This window comes from Oryza glaberrima, chromosome 3 (assembly GCF_000147395.1).
Source record: "Oryza glaberrima chromosome 3, OglaRS2, whole genome shotgun sequence".
Classification (NCBI taxonomy): Eukaryota; Viridiplantae; Streptophyta; class Magnoliopsida; order Poales; family Poaceae; genus Oryza; species Oryza glaberrima.
Genome location: NC_068328.1, coordinates 9,085,077 through 9,107,127, shown reverse-complemented (window position 1 = coordinate 9,107,127; position 22,051 = coordinate 9,085,077). Strand labels below are relative to the sequence as shown.

The following is a 22,051-nucleotide window of genomic DNA, read 5'->3' as shown; positions in this document are numbered from 1 at the left end:
TTTGTTTAGTACTAGTATTTGTGAGAGTGCCGGAGTCACACATGGAGGGAGTGACTTCCTGCTGCAGTCTCTGGATTCTAAGTTGTTCAGACAAGATTCTGCCTATTTTGTTCGTTTATTCGTGAGAATATATACTCGTTATTACTGGTGTTGCTTTGCATTTGCATTGTGTTTACTGGCGTGATATACTCCTACATTGCCAACTGTGGTATCCTATCACTGTACCATAATGCAGTTTAGTGCATCTTTCTCCTACATGCAAAAAAAAAATGTACATCATTTGTTGAAATTTACATGCATATAAGATCAAAATTGAGATATACGCAATCCTATTGTGTACCAGATGCTAGTATACTAGAACATTTCTTGCTTCAATCCTTCACCTGCCCTCTTCCTCGCTCTTGAGCATCTTTGAGAATACTCTCTTCATGGACATGCCGTCGAGGTCCCCCAGGTTCGCACTCACGGTGGCGTCTGTCACGACGCTTGAGATCGACGAGCTGCGCTGAAGCGTCGTGACAGAGCTGTCCGGCGACGCCACCTGCAGCTGCAGCGCGTACTCGAGGCACCAGAGCACGTCCCCCATGCTCGGCCGCTCCACGCCGTACTCCGCGAGGCACTTCTCGGCGGTGTCGGCGAACTTCTTGAGCGAGTCCGGCCGTATCGTCCCGGCAATCTTCTGGTCCACGATCCGGTCGAGCTCGCCGTCCCTGAGCCGCCGCGTCGCCCACTCCGCCAGGTTCACCATCTCCCGGGGCAGCGTCGGGTCGATGACGGCGCGGGCGCAGAGCACCTCGAGCAGGACGACGCCGAAGGAGTAGACGTCGGACTTCTCCGTCAGCATCTGCCGCCGGAAGTACTCCGGGTCGAGGTACCCGAAGCTGCCCTTGACGGCGGTGCTGACGTGCGTCTTGTCCAGCTCCGGCCCGGTCTTGGACAGCCCGAAGTCGGCGACCTTGGCCATGAAGCCGTCGTCGAGGAGGATGTTGGCCGACTTGACGTCCCGGTGGATGATCGCCTTGGCCGAGCCGGTGTGCAGGTAGTGCAGCCCCCTCGCGGCCCCGATGCACGCCTCCAGCCTCTGCTTCCACGGCAGCGGCGGCAGGTCGGAGCCGTACAGGTGGCTCCGGAGCGTGCCCTTCGCCATGTACTCGTACACCAGGATCATCTCGCCGCGCTCGTCGCAGTAGCCGATGAGCGAGACGAGGTGGCGGTGGCGCAGCTGGGACAGCAGCTCGATCTCCGTGCGGAACTCGTTGAGCCCCTGCTGCGACAGCCGGTTCCCGCGCTTCACGGCCACCTGCGTGCCGTCCCGGAGCGTGCCCCTGTACACCTTCCCGAACCCGCCCACGCCGATCACCATCTCCTCCTCGAACCCGCCCGTCGCCTCCTGCAGCGCCGCGAACGGGAAGCGGTACCCGGCGCCGGCGCCGGCGCCGTTCTGCCCCAGCGTGACGACGTTGACGATGCTGCTCCTGCCGAAGCTGGTGCGAGAGCGGGCGCCCAGCGCGCTCGCCGAGAACGGCACCCAGGTGTTCGACGGCTGCTTCACCGGCTTCTTCTTCCTCCGCAGCATCCTGACGGCGACGCACCCGAGAGCAATCGCCAACACCGCCCCGCCCACGGCCGATCCGGCGATGATCCCGGTCTTGATCTTTGAGCCGCGCGGCGACGTGGCGCTGTCGATGGAGCCGGTGCTCCCGACAATTCTCATGATCTCGAGGCCGTTCAGGAAGCCGCCGGGCAACGCGTTGGTTGCCGTCGATGACCCGATGCTCACCGTGATTGTACCCTTCGCCGCATCACTGGCGGCAAGGACGAAGTCCTTATAGAGCGGCGTGGCAAGAAGGCTGAACGTGTCGCCGGAAGACTCGTAGTCTTGGAGAACCCGCCACTGGCCGACGTAGACATTGAACACCACACCGAGCGTCGCCTTGCTGACGATGTCGCACAAGTGGAGCCGGAGGAGGTAGTCCGAGACGGCCGGTGCGTCGAACTTCCACGTCAGGTTGAGCTGCGCCTGCGTGTTGCCGACCATCGCCGCCGTCGTGTTCAACTCCGTCACGGTGGTGTACACCGCGGAGGGCGCCGTCAGCGAGGTCGCGTAGCCACTTTGGTACTTGATCATCGCCGGAGACACTTGATTGTGCGCCGCGAAGCTGCTCTCGTGCAGGAAGGTCCAGTCCGGCAGCCATGTCCTCCACAGCGTGTCGTTGTTCGGCGTGACCTTGGGCTCTCCCATGTTGATCCGGTGCACCGTCTCCAGCGCCTTCGCCGTCAACCCGGTGTACTGGGACTGGTTCCGCGGATTCACCATCGGCGCGGTGTCGCCGATGAGCTCGTCGGGATGGGACACCACCTCGATGGCGTTGACGAACGCCACCTTCTTGCCCGTCGGCGTGAACGTGATCACCAGCGCCCTACCGGTGATGTTCACGGAGAACTCCCTGACCACGGCCGTGCCGTTCTTGGGCGTGTACCCGTCGACGAACACCACGCCCTGCACGGACACATTGAACGCCGCGTCCGCGGCGAGGTCGTAAGACTGGTACCGGAAGGGGAAGAAGCGGAGGCGGACGAAGTGGCGGCCAGGCTTAGCGGAGAACGCGTAGTTGGCCGGCGCCGTGAACACGCGCGCTGACTGGTACAGCGCCGGCGAGTCGTCGTCGGCGCCAGTGACCTGGTTCGCCGGCATGTTGGCCTCGGTGCTCTGGGGCGCCATCAGCACCGAGGCCGGCAGACCAGCGTCCCCGACGAACGTCCGGCCATCGACGGTGGCGTTCCCGGACGTGCCGCAGAGGAAGAGGTAGCTGTCCGCCGGGGTGTACGCTCGCACGGCGGCGCATAGCACCGTGACAACGACGGCGAGCTGCACGAGCATCTCAAGAACGGTTGCCATGGCGCAAGAACTCCGGCCGCCAGAGCATCGGCGATCGATCAACGCGCTCTAGGCTAGAATAGAACCAGAGCCAAGCTGATCAGAGTAGGTTGCCCCACCATGGCCGCATGGGTGACGATCTCTTGTTCAGAAACCTGCAGCTTGACGACGACGATGTGAAGCTAGGAACAGGGAAGGCAACTGCTACCAACAGGAGAACTGAGCCTGTGCCTGGTTGGATTAGGGATGGATGAAGATAATACTCGAGTTTTGTAGGCTTTGTAGTGATGAAAGGGCTTGTGGAATGAGAACTTGTTTTGTTGCTGGTTGAGATGGGGGGTGTTTGATCAAGCTTGTGTTTAGCATATGGGTATTTGATTAGTTGGGCAACCCAAAAGTGTCATTTTCTGAGGATCCCAAGTACAGTACAACGGTAAGTTGGGAATTGGGATATATTTTATCAAGAACCTTTAAACGCTGTCATTTTCCTGGTTTACAGGTTGCACGACAAATCTTAGTCATTTGATTCGGTAGCTTTATTCCCTAATGTACAAATTAATTCTGAAGAGAAGTTCATTATTAATCCTGGTACTGAAGAAAGGGATGGAGAAAAATACAAAAAGGAAAAAACATGGTCCGGTTTTTGTGGGTACAGCTGATCGTTATCCTTCTCTTGACTCTACTGTGTGAGAACCACACCCACAAAGTACAAACCTACAAAAAATCTTTAGCTGTCCAACACTTGAAAAAAAATACTCTGTTCAACAGTGACATGGTGAAAACAAGGGGCAACGAAGAAGCCAGAACGATTGGTCCTCTTCCTTTTCCTGTTTTGATCGAACAAAATAAAGGCGATTATGATAGCTCGATGGCCGTAGTGCTCCGCTTTTCTTTCCTCTCGTCGTCGTCGCGTCGCAAAGTGGGGGAAGGAAGGAAGGGCCGAGGAAAGAGTCACCAACTACCAGGGTTAATTGGCACGCAATCGGATGGGGAGGCAGCCGTCGTTTTCGCCCCACCGTCGTGCGTGCCACTTGGGGATCATTTTTCTGAACCAGCCGGTGTACACGATCTGGGCCAGCAAATTATGATATTTTAGTCTGGATGTCTGACCATATCCTATGATGTTGTGATCTCGACCCGTTCTTGGAGCACCTGTTTTTGCACACAGCACATACAGGCACAGCATGCGTTCACTTTCCCAGTTTCCATCGTCAAATTGCCATTGAGACACATCTCAATCCTCAAGTGAGTACATGATCACCAGCTGCTGAACAAGTCATCAGCTGCTGCACCGAATGATAATAATGCGCATGATTTGGCACCGCTTGATCGATGTTAATGCTGATTAAAACAAACAAACGAAAAAAAAATATACGCGATGATGTCCATACGCGTGGGCGTGCATGGGTTGACCGGTGGCGGCGAGGCCGGGGGGCTCGGGGCGCTTCAGGTGGAAGACGGCTGGAGCTAGCGGTGGTGGCGTAGCGTGATGGCGCGGTGGCGAGAGAGGGGGAGGAAAGCGACACGCGCTACGCGGGGGAGGGGATTTTTAAACTCGGGAGGGGATCTCTCATTTTTTTTATGTCACTTAAATAATAATTAAAAAAATAATTTTTTAAGATGTATTAACATATGGGACATCACTATAGAAATATAAACATGTAACTTAAAATTCAACATTTACATGTCATAACGGAAAATAAATTTAACTGTTAATATACATTAACTAGCTCTAGTTTTTTCGTTACAATATATATTTTTCGTTGCAATATATATAAATTTTAAGTTATATGTTTGTGAAGTGATATATTTTATATTAATATATTTTTTAAAAATATTTTTAAAAATTTTATAACTATTTAAGTGATATGTAAATCGTTTGGAGAGTTTAAAATAGTTTTCTGGATCGATGGATGCATTCGCCCCCCTCCCCCTCTCTCTCTGCGCGTCGTCGGGGGCGAGACGAGACGAGCCGAGCCCGAGCGGCTGCGTGCATGCATGCGAGGCCAGGCCACGATGATGATGATGATGTCGCCATCGCCTTCTTTTGACTTGACCACCCAGGCGGGCGTTCTGTTTCCGGGATGCGTACGTAGGGCGATCGTGTTTATTTTAGCTGTGATCACACATTCACGCACGTATTTTTTCCGTTTGGGTTGGTGATATCGAATTAACGATGGAGTCAATATAATGGGGGTGAGACATTATCGTAGCATCGGCATCGTTCCGTGGGAAACCCGGGAATGGGGCACGCAGTGGCCGCTGGTTTAGACTTTGGACACGGGATGACGGGGAAATTAAGGTGGGGAATACTACACTTGAACTATCCGTGTCAAGGTTTTGCCTGCACACTCGTGCCGATCACCGGGGACCCGTCGTGGGCACCAGTAGCCGACGAAGTTGGGGGAAAAGAAACGGTGCGCATCGATCGCGTGCGTGGACCACCGCCGATTCACGCCTTGCAGACCAGATCGAGTCACCACTCACCAGACGATGCCATGTTAGCGAGCGCCTCGTCGAGCAGCGGCATCCCCGTGTCTGTCCATGGCTGCCGCGCTCGGCCTTGATGCAGACTTGACTAAAGACACACAGATCAACGCTAAGCGGCAGCCGTCGGGCGGTGCCACGCTGGGTTCGGGCAGTGACAAGGGAGGTAGTAGACTGCAGGAACTCGTCGAGGTTACTGTGGATCTGAGTGCACGCCGTGGAGGAGCGGCGAGCGAGGAATTAGCACGGGCGATGGTAGTTGACCAGGTTGAGGTAGACGTCGCGCAACGCGTGCAGCAGTGCCTGCCGGAGGTGGAGTACTGGAGCAGCAGCCCGCGGCCATCGACCACCGCGCGCCACGCCTTGCATACGCCGCGGGACGTGGCCAGGCTACGCGCCAGGAGGCGCCCGAGGATGTCGGCGAGCGGCCAAGCGCGTCGTCGGACTGCGCCGGCATCCTTGTCTCCCCATCGCTGCCACCCGCGCCATGCGCCCTTGATGCAGCCTTGACTAGGGCGGACAGCCGGAGGCCCGGAGACATGGGCGTGAGCTGGGCCAGCATCAGCCGAAGGCAAGAAGGAATAAGTTCACCTATCGTCCCTCAACTTTATGTTGAGTCTGTCTGATATCTCTTATATCCAATACCAAAAATCATCCTCTAAACTATATGAAACCAACCATGCAATTTGGGTCCCATAACAGTATATATGGGTGGTTCGTTGACGTGGCATCATAATCAGAAAAAATCTTTATCTTTTACATATTATAAAAGTTTAAGATGTTTTTGCCAACTTTTTTTTTTCTTTTCTTCCCTGGGCGCGCAGTCTGATTCCCCGTACGCAAAAAGGGTCCACATGTAAGTGAAATAGTAGAATAATGTGGGGCCCGCATGTTAGCCCCATCATTTTTCTTTTCTTCCCAAGCCCGGGGTAGCCGGCGGGAGAGAGGGGAGAGGCTGTCGGCTGCGCTGGCGGGAGAATAGGGAGAGAAGGCCGGCCGCGCTGGCCGCGTCAGCAGGAGATGGGGGGGAGGGGGGGGGGGGGGAAGACTCCCACCCACCTGAAGTGACTCCGGCGCCGCCTGAGTTGGTTGGGACATCGCTCACCACGGCAAGACAGATGGCCTCGGCCATAGCCGGAACGCTGGCGCTCGGAGCCGGTCCGGCCACCATGAAGTAGTTCTCGACAGGGAGGTTCATCACGGAGCCGCCTTTGAAGTAGAGTGAAATCTTCGGCAACTCCATCGTCTTCGTCCTCGACGACATCGCGATGTAGGGGCTCAGGCCGAGTCCCTTCTCCTCGACAATGGAGCCTCCTCCAGTTCCTCGGCGACGAACGCCCTCTTCGGTAGCTGCACACTCTTCCTACGCACCGTGATGGCAATCAGAGCCAGGTAGTAGTAGACAGAGCACAATGGCCTTGTGCTCGCGCTTCGAGCCAACGGGATGTACTGCATCCTGACGTCGTCGTCTTTACCACCCGCGCCGCCGAGGATCAGCTCGTCGCTGGCGGTGGCATTGTCGTCGAACCGGCGAGCCAGGAGGAAGTAGAAGAATTTAGTGAGGCCCAGCTGGGATGGCACGGATGGGACGCCACAGCTGAAACCGGTGAGGCCGGACGACTGCTGGTACACGGACATGAGGCTGCAGCCGACGACGAAGTTCCTGATGGTGCGGCCCGGCGTGCGCAGCGTGTCGGAGATGAGCAGTCTGGTGGTGGAACCCGAGCTGTATACGACTCCTATGGCGTCCGCTGCCAGCTCCATCTGCCACCATCCTCTGCATTCCACCGCCGCCACTCGCTCCCCCCCACTGGCTTTGTGCGCTGCCGCTTCGCCCGACGCCGCCCCACCTGCCCTGCTCGTGGCATGGGAGAGAGAAGATAAAGAAAAATGGGGAGGAGTGCGGATGACATGTGGGTCCCATAATTTTTTTATTTCCTCAAACCATCCATATATATTGCCATGGGGCATATTTTGCATGATTTTAAATATTTAAGGGGTAGATATTTGTGGTATTAGACATAAGAGATGTTAGATAGATTCGATGTAAAGTTGAGGGACAACAGGTGAACTTATTCCAGGCAAGAACCATAAAAAGGCTGGAAATGCTTTGCGTTGGGCCAAAACCGAGGCCCCGCGGCCACACCACGGCAACATCTTTGCCACAAAAATCCCGAAAAATTCGTGCCAACCCGCGCCGCGGGAGGCGGGGCGGGCGGGGCCGGGGGGAGGGGCGGCCGGGCGCGTTCGTCGGCCGCGCGGGCGTCCGCGCGAATGCGTTCCCCGCATCGGCGCGTCTCCTCCCTCCCCATTCCCAACCCGCGCGCGCCCCCTCCTCCCCCTCCTCCTCCTCTTCCTCCTCCTCCCTGGATTCCTACCTCTCGTTTCCCCGAGCAGACGCTCCCCTATCCCGCTGCGAAGGAGAGGAGGCGGTGGCGGAGGCGGAGGCGGAGGTGGAGATCGACCTAGCTAGCTAGCTCGCGATGTCGTGGCTCCGCAACGCGGTGCACCGCGCGGTGGAGGCGAGCGGCGGGCCCCTCCTCACCCGCACTGTCCGCTCCTCCCTCGGCACCGTCGTCCACCACGCCGGCCAGGCCGTCGCGGGCGGCGCCAGGCTCATCAACGACCGCATCGTACGTGCGCGTCCTCTCGTGTCTGGTTGGTTGCGGCCCTAATTTGATTCCGCCATTGTGTTTTGTTTCTTCGGGTAGGGGAGCCGGAGCTACAAGAGCATGAGGCTGACGGCGAAGAGGCTGGAGGACGCGGCGCTGTCCTACAGAGGGGAGGACCGGGTGCAGCTGCTGCGCCGGTGGCTCGTCATGCTCAGGGAGACCCAGCGCGCGGCCGCGGCGGAGAAGGAGGCGAAGCGCGCGGGCCATCCTGATCAACACCTGCCCGTGTTGGTGAGCATATATATATATGCGTATCTGATCTAGCTTTGCTTTGTGTTTCTAAACTACGTCGCGTGATCGATCGGGCATGAACTGGTGCTCATTTGCAGGATCTGTATATGGATTACGAGACCGGGGCCGAGCCGATGAACTTTATCCATGTCTTCCTCTACAGCCAAGCGCTCGAATGCCTCGTTTTATCCATGGTAGGTTGCATTTGTGCACTTCAATTTTGCGAACGCCTTGTGTGCGCTGGGTTGCTGCTATTTAGGTCACTGCTTAATGATTTGAAACAATTATCTCGTTCTCTATGGATCAGATTATGGAATTCCCTACTGAAGAAGAAGCCTCGCTTCTCTCAGAAGTTTTTGGGCAAGTTCTTCAACCATTTCATGTCTAATTACTCGTTTCCATTTTTTGTTGTGGCTTTGGAATGTGAAGGAAAACCTTGAAATTTTCGCTCATTTACTGTTGTGGTCTGTTGATGCTGCATGCAGATTGTGTCTTCCTGGAGGAAAGGATGTCCACAATGCAATACTTAGTAGCATAAAGGAGTTGGCAAAGTTATTTTCAACTTACCATGATGAAGTGTTGGTACATACTTCCTGTTTTCTTCCTCTAATATCAAAGCCAAAGACTGGAATTAAAAAATTCCAGTCTAACTGTAGACCTCTTAGTTCCAGAAAACCTCCTTAGCTCAGCCACTTGGTCCATGGGTTGATCTTTGGAACTTTCTAATGATTAAATTAGATGCCAGAAAAATCATAAAATTTATTATTTATAAATATGTTCTTCTTTGTTTTTCCTAACCAGGCAAAACGTGCTGAGCTGCTTCAATTTGCTCAATGTGCAATCTCAGGGTTAAAAATAAATCCTGAAATTTCAAGGTTAGCTCTTTCTTTTGGGAGGAGGAGGGTTTGTTTTGGTAATTCACGGTTGCACGCGTATTTTACATGATCCAAAACTCTGTTTCTTCTTAATTCCAGATTAGATGATGAAATCTTGCAGCTACAACAACGGATAAATGGAATGGACGCTCTTCGATCTAATTCGACCAGTAGGCGTAGCAAAGCATCACAAACAGTCGCGGAGGTAGGTCTAGTTTATTTACCTTCACAGAATCACAAACGCTACCTTTAATTGTGCTATATGAGCTGGTGACCTATCAAAAGAAGAGAAATACAGACTAATTTTGTTGTTTGGTCCATATGTAAGGTTGACATGTTTAGACTGTGGACTATGAAAGACTTTGTCAATGCTCTGATTAATAAATTTTGAATTACCCACTATTTCAAGAAATTGGAGTTTGGAGATTATAGAACTGCACTTTGTGCATATGCATAATGTTTTTATATTGTTTCTATACATGCATTTATGTTCAAATGCACACCCACTCTTTGGTTTGTGCTAAAACGACAAATGTGTGAGTATGGCCTACTAAAAACATTACTGTCCAGCGTCCATGGAAAATGAAGAGAAGAGAGTAGTTAATAATGACAAGTGATCACATATTAATTGCATTATCCTTTCTAAGAAGTGCATAAAAATGTTCATTTGTATCCCTGGAATTTTTTATCATCTGACAATTCATACTTATTCTTGCTGGTTATTTGAATGCGGACAGCTGTGTATTTTTTCATACTATTTGCAGGGTTTCAGAACTGCAGTTAATGAGATTCGCTTATGCTCTAGAATGGAAGAACTTGTATTGATGAAGAAATCAATGCATCATGGCAACTCATTCGAGACTTATTTTGAGAAGGCATGATATTTACAATTCCTATATTAATTTGGATTTGTGTCATTGTTCTGGATAGTTCTTCATTCTGGAATTCATATTTAACACATCAATAACAGTTATCTACTTGTCACCCCTTTTTACCCCCGATATGTGTTTACTACTTTAATATCCATCTCATAAAACTTTGCAGGTTAACAAATTGAAGGTTTTGTCAGAATCACTTGCAAATTCAGCTGCAAAAGCAGAAAGGAGAATCATGGAAAATAGGTTTCTGTCTTAATCATGATGTGTGTATTGCATTCACTTTGAGCGATTTAGCATGTAGTTATTTCACAGAATATGAGTGCGGTCAAAGTAATTTTGGTGCAGTATAATTGGTACAGCTTGAAATGATATCTAGATTTTATAGTTAGTGGTGATATGTAGATTTTAGGAAAAATAATTATATTATGTTGTACTTTTCACTTCAGAACCGCTTTATGTTGCCACCAAAATTAATGAAATGACCCTTTCTGCTTTGATGTGAATTTTGTGGCTTATGTCTGCAATGTAGGCTACAAAAGGAGGAATCTCTTATTTTCCGAGTTACCAAAACAAATGAAGTTAGTGTAACTGAAAAGGTAACTCCTTTGCTATGAGCCTGTGAATTACCACTCCAACTATTGTGGACGTTGTGGTACTTGCATACATCTACATATACAACGAGGAAAGTTGGCGTTTATCTTGCATTCAAATCAATAAATAGTTTTACATATATATTCCTGAAGCACAAAGAAGACCATCTTAACTTGATCTATCATGTCCATCTAACCATTATTTCTGAAGGATAAAACATAGCTGGACTTCTGAACTTCTCTAACATCTTCTTCAGTAGTCATTATCATATAAACTAGCATGGTGGCCCGCGCAGATTGCGCGGCTAGCATCGTTATATTTTCTCTCATATAATAGCATATATGTTTTGTCATTATATCAAATTTTAGTTATTTGTAAATTATATATATTCCTATATGGACTCTAGACTCGTCTTTTAATATTTTTTTTAATTCCGAATTTTCTGTAAATTGTATTTCTATATAGGCTCTATGCTCTTCTTCCAATATTATTTATTTTTATTCTGAATTTTTATTATTTCTAGTTGTATTTCTATGTGGACTCTAAACTCATATTTCAATATTCTTTAATTTTTAATTTCGAATTTCAGTTACTTCTAAATTGTATTCCTATACTGACTTTAAACTCTTCTTCCCATGTTTTTCTTAATTTCGAATTTTAGTTATTTGTAAATTTTTTTTTATACGGACTCTAAAAACTCTGCTTTTAATTTTATTATGTTTATTCCAAATTTTAGTTAGTTTTAAATTTCTATATGGACTCTATACTCTACTTCTAATATTCCTTATTTTTTAATTCCGAATTTCTATTTTTTCTTAATTGTATTTCTATATGGACTCTATACTCTACTTCTAATATTTCTTATTTTTAATTCCAAATTTCTATTATTTCCTAATTGTATTTCTATATGGACTCTATACTCTACTTCTAATATTCCTTATTTTTAATTCCGAATTTCAGTTATTTCCTAATTGTATTTCTATATGGGCTCTAGTCTCCTCTTCTAATATTCCTTATTTTTTAATTCCGAGTTTCAACTATTTCTAAATTATATTTCTATATGGACTCTAGTCTCCTCTTCTAATATTCCTTATTTTTTAATTCCGAATTTCAGCTATTTCTAAATTGTATTTCTATATGGACTCTACTTTTTCTTTTTCTCCGATTAATGTGAGAATTTCTAGGCCATGAGAGCGAACATGAAGGCTCATTTTTATATTCCGTTAATAATATAATAGATAGATAGATTGTGTTTAGTTTCTGAGTTCTGATTGGTTGCCTTTCCTTTGAAGGAAATACTGGCTGAGATCTCTGGGCTTCAGAAGCAAAAGGATCTACTTGAGGATGAACTAAAGAAAGTATGACGATCCATTCTTTTTTCCCTTTTTGTACGAAATAATGTTCCCAATCCAACCTTTTGATTTATTTCATTAAGAATCACAACATGCTGGTAATTTCTTGCTTTCAAATTCAGTAAATATGTCCATTTTACTTTTAAGGGGTAACTAAAATCTGTGAAGTTTTGTAGGGCCTGGAATCTATCTATCTATTATATATTAAGACAGCTTGAAAAGAAGGCACCACGTTCGCTGTGGAGGCTAGAAATTTCCATATTAATTGGAGAAAAAGAAAAAAAAGAGTTCAAGTAGAAATACAATCTGAAAAATAACTGAAATTCGGAATTAAAAATAAGCAATATTAAAAGAGGAGTTCATATAAGAACCCAATACGTGATTAATTAAAATTCAGAATAATAAATAAATAAATTGCTGAAATTAGAAGAAAAGAAAAAAGAGAGTTCGAGTAGGAATACAAATTTAAAATTACTAAATAGATTTACTGTACAAAAGATAATCATATCAATCTAATTATGGATCATACCATCCGTACTAGGAGTCCTTGTCTGTTTAGAAAAATCAATTGCAGAACTTAAAGAGTTCTAAACCAACATACATTTCCGCACATATATAGGGTGGAGATACCAGGCCAGCACGCTTAGGCTGCAGCAGCAGAAAAATAATACAGTGCCCTCATTTCATACAAATCCATATATAAGAACCCAATACGAGATTAATTAAAATTTAAAATAAAAAATAAAATAAAATCCGAAATTAGATATTAGAAATAAGAAAATAAAAGAAGAGTTCAACTTGGAATGCAATTTAAAAGTAACTGAAATTCGTAATAAAAAATAAAGACTATTTAAAGAATACACCATCTGGAACACATAACGAGATTAATTAAAATTCCAAATAATTAATAAAATAAATTCTAAAAATAGAATAAAACAACTAGGAATATAATTTATAAATAAAATCTATTGGAACGAAAAATATGGAAATTTCAAAAAAAAATTATCTAGAACACAACGATGATAAATGATAATAAATATCGAAGAAGTAACAGGGTTGTAAAGGAGTAGAGTGGTGACAGTTGATGAGACATCTAAAAACTATTAACAAAACCCCATATAGAATCCCAATGACAATTAAAAGGAGTGACGACGGACATGCTGTTAAGCAGAATGGTCACGACAATTGGCGGGATTTTCAAAAAATTAAAAAATAAACCTCAATGATAATCACATTCGATTTTAAAATCTCAAATATAATAAAGAGTGGGAAGAAGCGGGCGAGCCGTAGAGGAGTACAAACGGTTTGGTGGGACTCTAGAGAGTAAAAATTGAACTCAAACGATAATTGATAATTATGTTCGATTTTTAAAATCTCAATGACAATAAAGAGAGGAAGCAGCGGATAGGCCGTAGAGAAGTATATTGGCAGCTTTTAACGGGACTTCTAAGAATAAAAAAATGAAACCCAATAAGACAATAAACTCAAAAAAACTACAAGATCCAATTTTTAAAGGTTAAAAGGAGAATGAATATAAGCCATGGTAGATCAAACAAGCAAATAAAGATAGGATGACAAAAAAGTAAGGGGTAACAACTGATGTGACTTTTATAAAAGTTACAACATTAGAAATACGGGGATGATATGGTTTGGTCTTTCAAAGTCTCAAGACAATGAAATATCTATTGAATAAATTATAAGTAAAATCATATTAAAAATAGATAATTTTATGGGTGCTAGCCACGCAATTGCGCAGGCCACCCAGCTAGTTTCCATAAATGCATCAGCATGAACCACATTAAAGAAATTATGTATGATTTTTTTTTTTGGGAGAGGGGGGGGGGGGGGGGGGGGGAGGAGCTCTTCCATTCAATTAAAAAATAAGCGTTGCAAACAACCTAGAGATGCACTGCACAGTGTCATCTTAGTGAATTGCACCACAGATTTACGAAAAATCTAAAGGGACACCAACCAAAACACCTCAAAAGCTACGGATTATGTTTTTCATGCTATTATAAGGTTGAGGTATAGTTGGTTCTTAGAAAAAAGAAGTTGAGGTAAGTTCTGAATCTCTCGTACTTAATAGTGCTGGTCAGTGTATGAGAACTGGGAAGATATCCTGGAGAAACACTCAGGGTGTAGATATGAGCTTCGAATAAATTGTAACTTTAAATTGTGATTTATGGCCTTAGTAGTACCGCACAGATGTTCTTTTTAATCTCATACCTGATTTAACAACATAAAAGTTTTAACGGATTTATAATAGAAATTTGTCATTCTACTTCGAAACCATATGAAGTATTTGCCAAATTATTTACCACTGTTTGTTAGGTTTTACTGTTCTTAGAAGTTACGATCCCTTGATAGAAATATTTGTAAGAGTGATTCTGAAACTCAGATTACAGGTAAATAATATACTGAATGCGGCTGTAATGAAGCTTAAAAAAACTAGAGAGGAGAGAGACCAATTCGATGAAGCCAGCAATCAGATTGTGCTGCACTTGAAAGCAAAGGTTTGGTAACCTCTTCTTTTTCAGTTTCTAGTATTAGACAGCTTTATTGCAAGCTAGGATTTCACTTGCTCACCGTTTTCTGCCATATTCATACTCTAGGAGGAAGAACTGTCAAGATCTATTGCTTCCTGCAAAGTTGAGTCAAGCACTGTCGGTGCATGGATCATATTTTTAGAAGATACATGGAAGTTGCAGTCTTTGTATGAAGAACTAAGGAAAAAACAAGCCAAGTATGTAGCCTCTCTTTTAGTGAAGTATTGTGTGATTTCTCTATGAAAATAGCATTAATAGTCATGCGAAATTTTTATGTACAAAGATTTGCTGATATATGTTAGTACGTTACACTGTTTTGAACTTTTCTTGTTGCAGTGATGAACTGGACAAGTGTGCGACTTGCTTTGCAAAATTGATTAATCATCATCTTTATGCACGAGTGGTACTTCATTTGACTACTATCACGGTACTATTTACAAAGGCCTTTTGCATAGCCTATTACTTCTCAATTTGTTGTTTCCTTTTGTTTTCTAGGAAGAGCTGAGCACTTGCATTGATAGTATAAAGACCTTTGTTGATAACTTGAAAATATTTGATAACAGGTATAGCTCTCACTTGCTAGTTTAGACTACTTGCGCTGTTGCACATGAAGTTATCCTGATGCTAATTCCTCTTACTGAATCACCAGATCGGTATCAGCGGAAGATGGAAACAATGGTTCTTCCAAGCAATCAAATCCACGTAAATACCTTGAGGAAGAATATCTGGAAGCTGAGAAAAAGGTCATCTTAACTCTTTTTTGTACTGCTTGCTAAAAATAGAGATGCTGGTAGCCTAGTAGAGGAGAACAAGCTGAGATCAGGAAACTGGTTCCTGAAAGGTTTCTGGTGACATTTATAATTACCTTTTGTTCTATTTCAGGTGGTAGCAGCATTCAGTTTGGTTGATAACATCAGAGCAATATATTTGTCCAATCAAGATTATCAAGCCAGGTAGTTGTTCAAACTATTAGGAGTGTTTACAATCCATAAGAAGGTACCAGGAGTTAGCCACACTTTCTGATGTTAATTAGTGTAAATTGGCATTACAAAACGTGATGCTCTTAGTATCTTCTCAAGAATGGTAAATAAGCTCGACTACTAGAGCCATCTGGTGGCCTACTTTGCTGTAAAAAAAAAACACTAGAATCATGTGTTTTGTGTTTTTTTTGCAGGAGAGATGATCCTGACGTGAAAAAACTATTTGCCAACATTGACAAGCTGCGGGTCGAGTTTGAATCGGTTCCACGGCCACTGCTGCAAATCGAGATCAAAGAAAGAGAAGAGAGAGCAAAGCAATCTCGTTCCTTGCAGGCTGCTCGCTCATCAAGACAAGCAGGACACGAGTCCCCAATACCTGCTCAACTCAGGACACGCCTGCCATCAGAGTCCGACTCAGAACTGGCGAAATCTGACCCAGAGTACAGGGAGTACTCGGCTGATGACATAAGTGGGTGGGAGTTTGATGACCTTGAAGATGATGGGGCAAGGCTTTCAGTGAAATCTATATAGGAGGAGCATCAAATCTGGGCTCAAGTCCTGAATAGTTCGTGTAGGGATAGAATCACTGGCCCAAAAATTTGGAGAACGTGTTGTAGTGGAGTGCTGTGTACAAAACTGTACATTGTAGCCTTCGTTGCCGTAAAGATTTCTTTGCTTCATCTTGTGAACGTCGTGTTGTCTAACTGCACATATGTCGGACATTGGTAGGAGAGCCGTTTACGGTTTATGATGTGTCGACCTCTCTGTATTGACCATGCGTGTACGTACTTACAAATTTGCGCCGTATATGCTATCCTGTCCTGCTAAAGTCAACTTCCTCCTCTTTTGTTCGTCTGCGTCTTGCTCTTTTTTTAGCCTTTGTTCTTTTCTCCTGCTTTACTTGACAACAGAAAGATCAAAGATGCTAAAAGAAATGGGGGCAAAAACCAAAAGAATCTCTCAACCCTTTCTCTGCACAAAGGTGTAGCCCTACCTTTCTCAGCCTCTATTTTTTTTATATTTTCAATTCATAAATGTTCTTTATCTACAAATGGAGTAAAGAGGCCGTTAGTATTTTTTTTGTCTCGACAGTATTTACAACATTTATTTCTGAAATTTGTGAGCTCTGACCATTTGCAGCAACGGGGGAAGAAAATACGAGAGAAAGGACTGTCACAATTGTACTAGTAGTAACAGCAAAGGTATCATCTTATCCCCCACCACTACCCCTTCCCTCTCCCAAAGCATCATTCTTCTTTTGATCCAGGATTTGTTTACAAACTTTCCACCCCTTAACACCTCTAAGCTACATGGAATACATAGGTCCTGTTTGGTAAAACTTCAACTCCTAAATATAACTCCAGGAGTTGAGTCTGCAGTGGAGTTGTGGAGCTGTCTAAACCCAGCTCCACAACTCTAGTACATTTTGTGAGAGAGCTTCACCCAACTCCAGCTCCTGGAGAGGTAGAGCTGGAGCTGTGCCAAACAGGTCCATTTATATAAGTACATGAATCTAGTCACTCTCTGGTTTGTGATTTATACTAACAAGTAGTACCATGTACACTACAAGCACCACCTCACTACACAGCAAATCAGTACAAAGACAACAACAACTACACACATCCAAAATTGCAAATCCAACAAGAGAGCAGAGCTCACCCAGCCACCCACTCACACACACCCTCACATCTGATCTAGTGGTATGAATGAGCACAAGACAAACCCTGGAATCAATCAGCCTCCAAAGACAAGGGGGGCCCAAGCTGCCACCCCTCCATCCCAATTCTGTTTTCTTGGATCCCTCTCATGCCAATGCTGCCACTGCCAATGCCTTGCCCATAAAAGTTTTTCAAACACTCCTGCCAGCCACTGCCTCTGCCCCTCCATAACTCCTCTCCTCCTTCCCCCATTTGGCCATCTTTGCCCGGACGATCGGACCAAGCAAGCTGCAAGCTGCTGCTGCTTCCACTCCATGTGCCCCAGAGCAGCCATGGCGAGAGCTTCTGCTCAGTGCTTTGGAGAGGAGGAGTACATCGACCTGGATCTCAGTTCTTGCCGGGGGTTCGAGTTCCGGGTGTGCCGGAGCGCGGCGGCGCCACCGCCCTGCGGGGATGAGATGCTCTTCCGGGGCAGCAGGCTGCACAAGGCCAAGCATCAGCAGGAAGCTGACGCGGGCGGCGGCGGCGGAGGTGGAGGTGGATGTGGCGGCGGCAGGAGGAGCACCGCGACGGTCGCGCCGTGGCATGCTGCTGCTGCTGTTGCGGGGATCCGCAATGCGCAGCCCGCGGCCAGGATGCAACGACAGCCGGACGGCGGCGCCACCGGCCGGCGCAAGAAGGGCGCCGCCGGGTCCGTGCACGCGAAGCTGCAGGCGTCGCGTGCCTTCTTCCGGTCCCTGTTCGCCAGGACCTCGTGCTCCGACGAGCAATGCCACGGCGTCGGCGTCCGGGCCACCACCAGGAGCAGCAGGGCGGCCACCGCGACTAGCGGAGCGGCCGGGTCCGTCAAGCCGGCGCCGTTTGGCCAAATCAGGAACAGCTACGGCAGCTGCAGCGGCAGGGGGGCGGCGGCGGCGCCGACCACCCTGAGGAGCAGCATTGAGCAGGAGAAGCTGATGGACGAGGAGGAGCACGCGGCCAGCGTCCGCCAGCGCAAGTCCTTCTCCGGCGTGATCAAGTGGCGTCCTCCGCCGGCGCCTGCAGCCGCAGCCGCGAGGCCGCCGCCGCCGCCGGCATTCCCGACGAGGAGGAGCTCCTCGGCAGCGAGTGACCCGCCGCTGAAGCGATGCAGCAGCGCCCGGTCCGAGTCGGAGGGGCTCATCCAGGGCGCCATCGCCTACTGCAAGCGCTCGCAGCAGCAGCTCGTGCTCGCCAGGAAGAGCGTCAGCGACGCCGCCCTCTGCTCCCTGCAATTCCAAACCCAGCTCTAGTGTGTAGCCTCCTCCTCCTCTTCCTCCGATTACTACGTGTGCATGCTAGCTAATTATAAATGGTTCCTAAAATGATCACGACGACGACAATAATGTGAAGTGATTCTCTTTCTTTCTTTCTTCCATTCATCTCATCACTGCCCACGTACGCCATATTTTTTTTTTCTTCAGAGAAAGAACAAAAGGCAATTCAGAAAACAGGTATATCAATAATTCAGCTGCAAAGCAAACAAACTCATCATCAGTTCCCGTAAAAACCGGGGAGTTCTGCAACGTCCTCTGAAACAAAGAACGGCGCACATTTTTCTTGTCAGCCTGGGCCGCTCCCGCTGCCGCTGCTGGCGGGCTCAGAAATTGTTCTGACCAACTGCCGCTCGCTCATTCAGTGCGATAGTAAAGAGCGCCATTAAACCCCAAGCCTGAAACGCAGCGCTCAAGCTAGCTACTAATCAGAACAAAACTAAAATTTTGGAGGGACGTGGCTGTTCAGATTTACAGTGCTGTGTAACTTTCTTTCAAAATTCTCTATATTTTGGGATGGAGTGAGTACTATAATAAGAAACCAAACTAAAATTAGATATGATGTTTTTTAAAATTTATTGTATTAGAAAATATCACATTCCATGTTAAATTTGAGCCTCATCAGTTGGCCTAATAAGCTAAAGCAAAGTCAAAATTTGAATTTTCTTTAACTTGATCTCAACATAACTTGATCTTTAACGTTGGTTTTAAAATTATTACGAACAAATATATAAAAGTTTTATTTATAAATTAATTTTAATTTTCTACTAAATCGTTTTGACTTATTAGGGAATATATAGGTAACCGATGATGCTCTTCCTTTAGGCCCTGTTTTAGTTCTAGGAGTGAAAACTTTTGGCGTGTCACATCAGATATACAGACACACATTTAAAGTATTAAATGTAGTCTAATAACAAAACAAATTACATATTCCATCTGTAAACTGCGTGACGAATTTATTAAATCTAATTAATCTGTCATTAGCAAATGTTTACTGTAGCACCACATTGTCAAATCATGGCGTAATTAGGCTTAAAAGATTCATCTCGCAATTTATGCGCAATCTGTATAATTAAATTTTTTATCTATATTTAATACTCTATATATGTGTCTAAACATCTAATGTGATAGGCTGAAAAGTTTTTACGTGGGAACTGCCTTATGACGATGGAAGTAGTCGCTATCCCCTCCGCGAGCCCACCACTAGCCACGCCACCCACCACCAGACCAACGAAGAAAAATACGCAGCAATCGCCGCGACCCGCGAGAAAACGCGCGCGATGCGGCCGTTGTTAAGCGGTAGATCGATCGATAGATTGCGCAACCAGCCAACCAACCACCCGCACTCGCTCGATCGGTCATACTACTACTATTACTAGCTGGTGCTCCTACCTCGGAGATGTTTGGTGGGGGGCAGAGGCACATCTCGCGCACATGACATGGCCGCCAGTTTTGGTCTTACATTATCGCCGGCAATTAACGTCGTGGAGTACAACTACGACCAGTCGCAACGCAGTACCGTTCTGCTTAGCCATAATTCTTTGACCCCCTCCCCATGAAGAGTGGAAGACCCCCCCCCCCCCCCCCCCCCCCCCTTTGCCTTGATTGATGGGAGCTGAATTTGCTGATCTCGCCGAAGAACTGCACAGTTTCTGCAACCGAAACAAACCTTATATCGAGCTAGTAGTGGTAGTAGTAGTGACCACGAGGAATCGCGATGCGTGCCAAAGCCAAGCCAGAAATTTCTCGCTTTAGACGCCGAGGAAAGCGTCTTTTACTACATGTGCAACTTGGCGGGCTCCTCCTCCCTTTCTCTCCCTGCTCACTCACCGGTTTTCAGTTTTCTCCAGGCGATGGCTACGCGCTCTACTCGAGTGGAGCTCAAAGGCACGCACACGACGAGAGAGAGAGAGAGAGAATGAAAGGAAAATACAGCGAAAAGGCCTTTACTTAGGCCTAGCTAGCTCACCGTGCATGTGCCCGAGATGAGATGTGGGATGCATTGGTGCGGTTACACCTGTGGGAACAGTAGCAGTATAGCTAGCGCTATCATGGCGACTTTTGGTTTTCGGATGAAGATAACAACAGCTTTGGGGTGTGCAAGCCGTGCATGCATTGCGTTGCATGCGTGCATGTGTGTGTGTGCGCGCGCGCCCGCGCATCGCACACATCTTTCGCTGTTCATCGCGCTCGCCAACACAGCCTGTACCGGACGCAGCCAAAAGCCATTACAAACAAAGGCGATGGCAACGGCACGGCGTAAAATTTGAGCCGTACTTTTTCTCGATCTTGGTCTCTTTTTCGCGTATACCGATGCGCGAGCAGGACGTTGGCTTGGCTGGCCAGATCGCTCGCCGTCGCTGAAGACGAGAGGAGACCGGACGTCCCCGGTGGGGGCAGGAGACCGGACGTAGCGCTGCATTCTCTTGTGTACAGTAAGGTCAACTCCTCCAGGTTGCTGAAGAATTTTGTTCGTATGCTGAAGGATTTTGGTTCGAATTGTTGCGGAGCAGGTAAATTTAGTTTGCCACGTAAAAAGAAGAGGTTACTATGTACGAGCGGTAAACCTCTGGTTTCCTAGTACAGTAGTACTGCCAATTGACAAAAAACTATTGGCAAAGGGCTAATTGCAAGCAATAGGGTTGAGTAAATTGACACTGCTACTATGGAACTTATCCACCCATTGGAATTCGAAATTTGATGAATAGAGAGACATGTATGGGAAAAGTCTATTCGACCTTAGAAGGACGACTCTTTGTTTTTACATATTATCCAAAAAGTAATTTTTTTTCTCTGCTATATATTTATCGAATGTAAATACAATATAATTATAATGTAACTAATTGTAACTTGTATGTATTTCCAATGTTACTTGTATGTAACTTTTATATAATTTTTGAACCGCTATATTTACCTCAAGATTTGTGTAAAATGGGAAGAAAAAAGCACAGCGCACACACGAGGTGAGGGTATTTGGTCCCCCGATCTCTACTTTATGTAAATAGTGTGTTATTGCAGGATTTTTAAAAAATACATATAAGTTACAATGTAATTGCACTATAATTATAATATATTTACATATGACAAATTTTGGGATAATAATTTATTTTTTAAAAAAAGTAAGGTAGATCAGTATATGCAAGTTCAAATTCAACTTATACATATAGAAAAATAAAAAAATAACTTCGAATTGATATGAAACAAGTCAACAACCATGAATTATTCAGAATCTTTGCTTATGGGTTGGATGGGGTTGCCTCACCGATGACGCACACGACTCGATGAGGGGATGGCATTGGATCGGTCCACCCCCACTGTCCTTGCCACAACCACCCTTCCTTCTTCCCCCTTCCGCTCCATGTCCAGTATCAGGGGTGAGTCGGCCCCGTCACCTGGGCGCGTTAGCGAGGAGGAAGAGAGGTCGTGCATTGGTCCCTCTATCCTCTCCCGCGGCCCGTGCCACGCCCTCAGCCACCGCAAGTGTCTCAACGTCAGGCTCCATGACAACGGTGACCATAGCCACGCTGCTCCTAGCGGTCGGCGTGCTCCGATTGTGGACTACACAAACTATGTGGGTGGTGGTGTTAAATTTTATTGCTATGTTGATACAT

The 22,051-nt window shown here is 46.5% G+C and overlaps 3 protein-coding genes across 3 annotated transcripts; 2 read left to right on the top strand and 1 right to left on the bottom strand.

Annotated features, from left to right (window-relative positions):
• Positions 1–126: 126 nt before the first annotated feature.
• Positions 127–3,218, bottom strand: LOC127768291 (receptor-like protein kinase HERK 1). The gene is made up of 2 exons (XM_052293840.1): positions 341–3,218; positions 127–252 (listed from the first exon to the last, which is right to left on the bottom strand). Exon 1 carries the CDS (start codon positions 2,897–2,899, stop codon positions 380–382), a length of 2,520 nt encoding a protein of 839 aa, XP_052149800.1. The 5' UTR covers positions 2,900–3,218; the 3' UTR covers positions 127–252; positions 341–379.
• Positions 3,219–7,687: 4,469 nt separating this feature from the next.
• Positions 7,688–16,157, top strand: LOC127768046 (uncharacterized). The gene is made up of 18 exons (XM_052293554.1): positions 7,688–7,998; positions 8,077–8,268; positions 8,367–8,462; positions 8,576–8,628; positions 8,754–8,850; positions 9,070–9,143; positions 9,243–9,348; positions 9,908–10,018; positions 10,188–10,264; positions 10,551–10,617; positions 11,905–11,970; positions 14,370–14,477; positions 14,577–14,707; positions 14,847–14,913; positions 15,006–15,073; positions 15,160–15,253; positions 15,393–15,463; positions 15,685–16,157. The coding sequence occupies exons 1-18, from the start codon at positions 7,849–7,851 to the stop codon at positions 16,019–16,021; spliced, it is 1,965 nt and encodes a 654-aa protein (XP_052149514.1). The 5' UTR covers positions 7,688–7,848; the 3' UTR covers positions 16,022–16,157.
• A 941-nt stretch (positions 16,158–17,098) lies between these two features.
• LOC127768970 (uncharacterized) lies at positions 17,099–18,873 on the top strand. Its single transcript, XM_052294645.1, has one exon. It carries the CDS (start codon positions 17,193–17,195, stop codon positions 18,417–18,419), a length of 1,227 nt encoding a protein of 408 aa, XP_052150605.1. The 5' UTR covers positions 17,099–17,192; the 3' UTR covers positions 18,420–18,873.
• Positions 18,874–22,051: the final 3,178 nt, after the last annotated feature.

Excerpts from the sequence above, each read along its gene's own strand:
- LOC127768291 (XM_052293840.1), bottom strand. The coding sequence starts at position 2,899 with ATGGCAACCGTTCTTGAGATGCTCGTGCAGCTCGCCGTCGTTGTCACG.
- LOC127768046 (XM_052293554.1), top strand. The coding sequence starts at position 7,849 with ATGTCGTGGCTCCGCAACGCGGTGCACCGCGCGGTGGAGGCGAGCGGC. Across the intron at positions 9,349-9,907 it reads CATCACAAACAGTCGCGGAG|GGTTTCAGAACTGCAGTTAA; the intron begins GTAGGTCTAGTT and ends TACTATTTGCAG. Across the intron at positions 14,478-14,576 it reads TGCTGCACTTGAAAGCAAAG|GAGGAAGAACTGTCAAGATC; the intron begins GTTTGGTAACCT and ends TTCATACTCTAG.
- LOC127768970 (XM_052294645.1), top strand. The coding sequence starts at position 17,193 with ATGAATGAGCACAAGACAAACCCTGGAATCAATCAGCCTCCAAAGACA.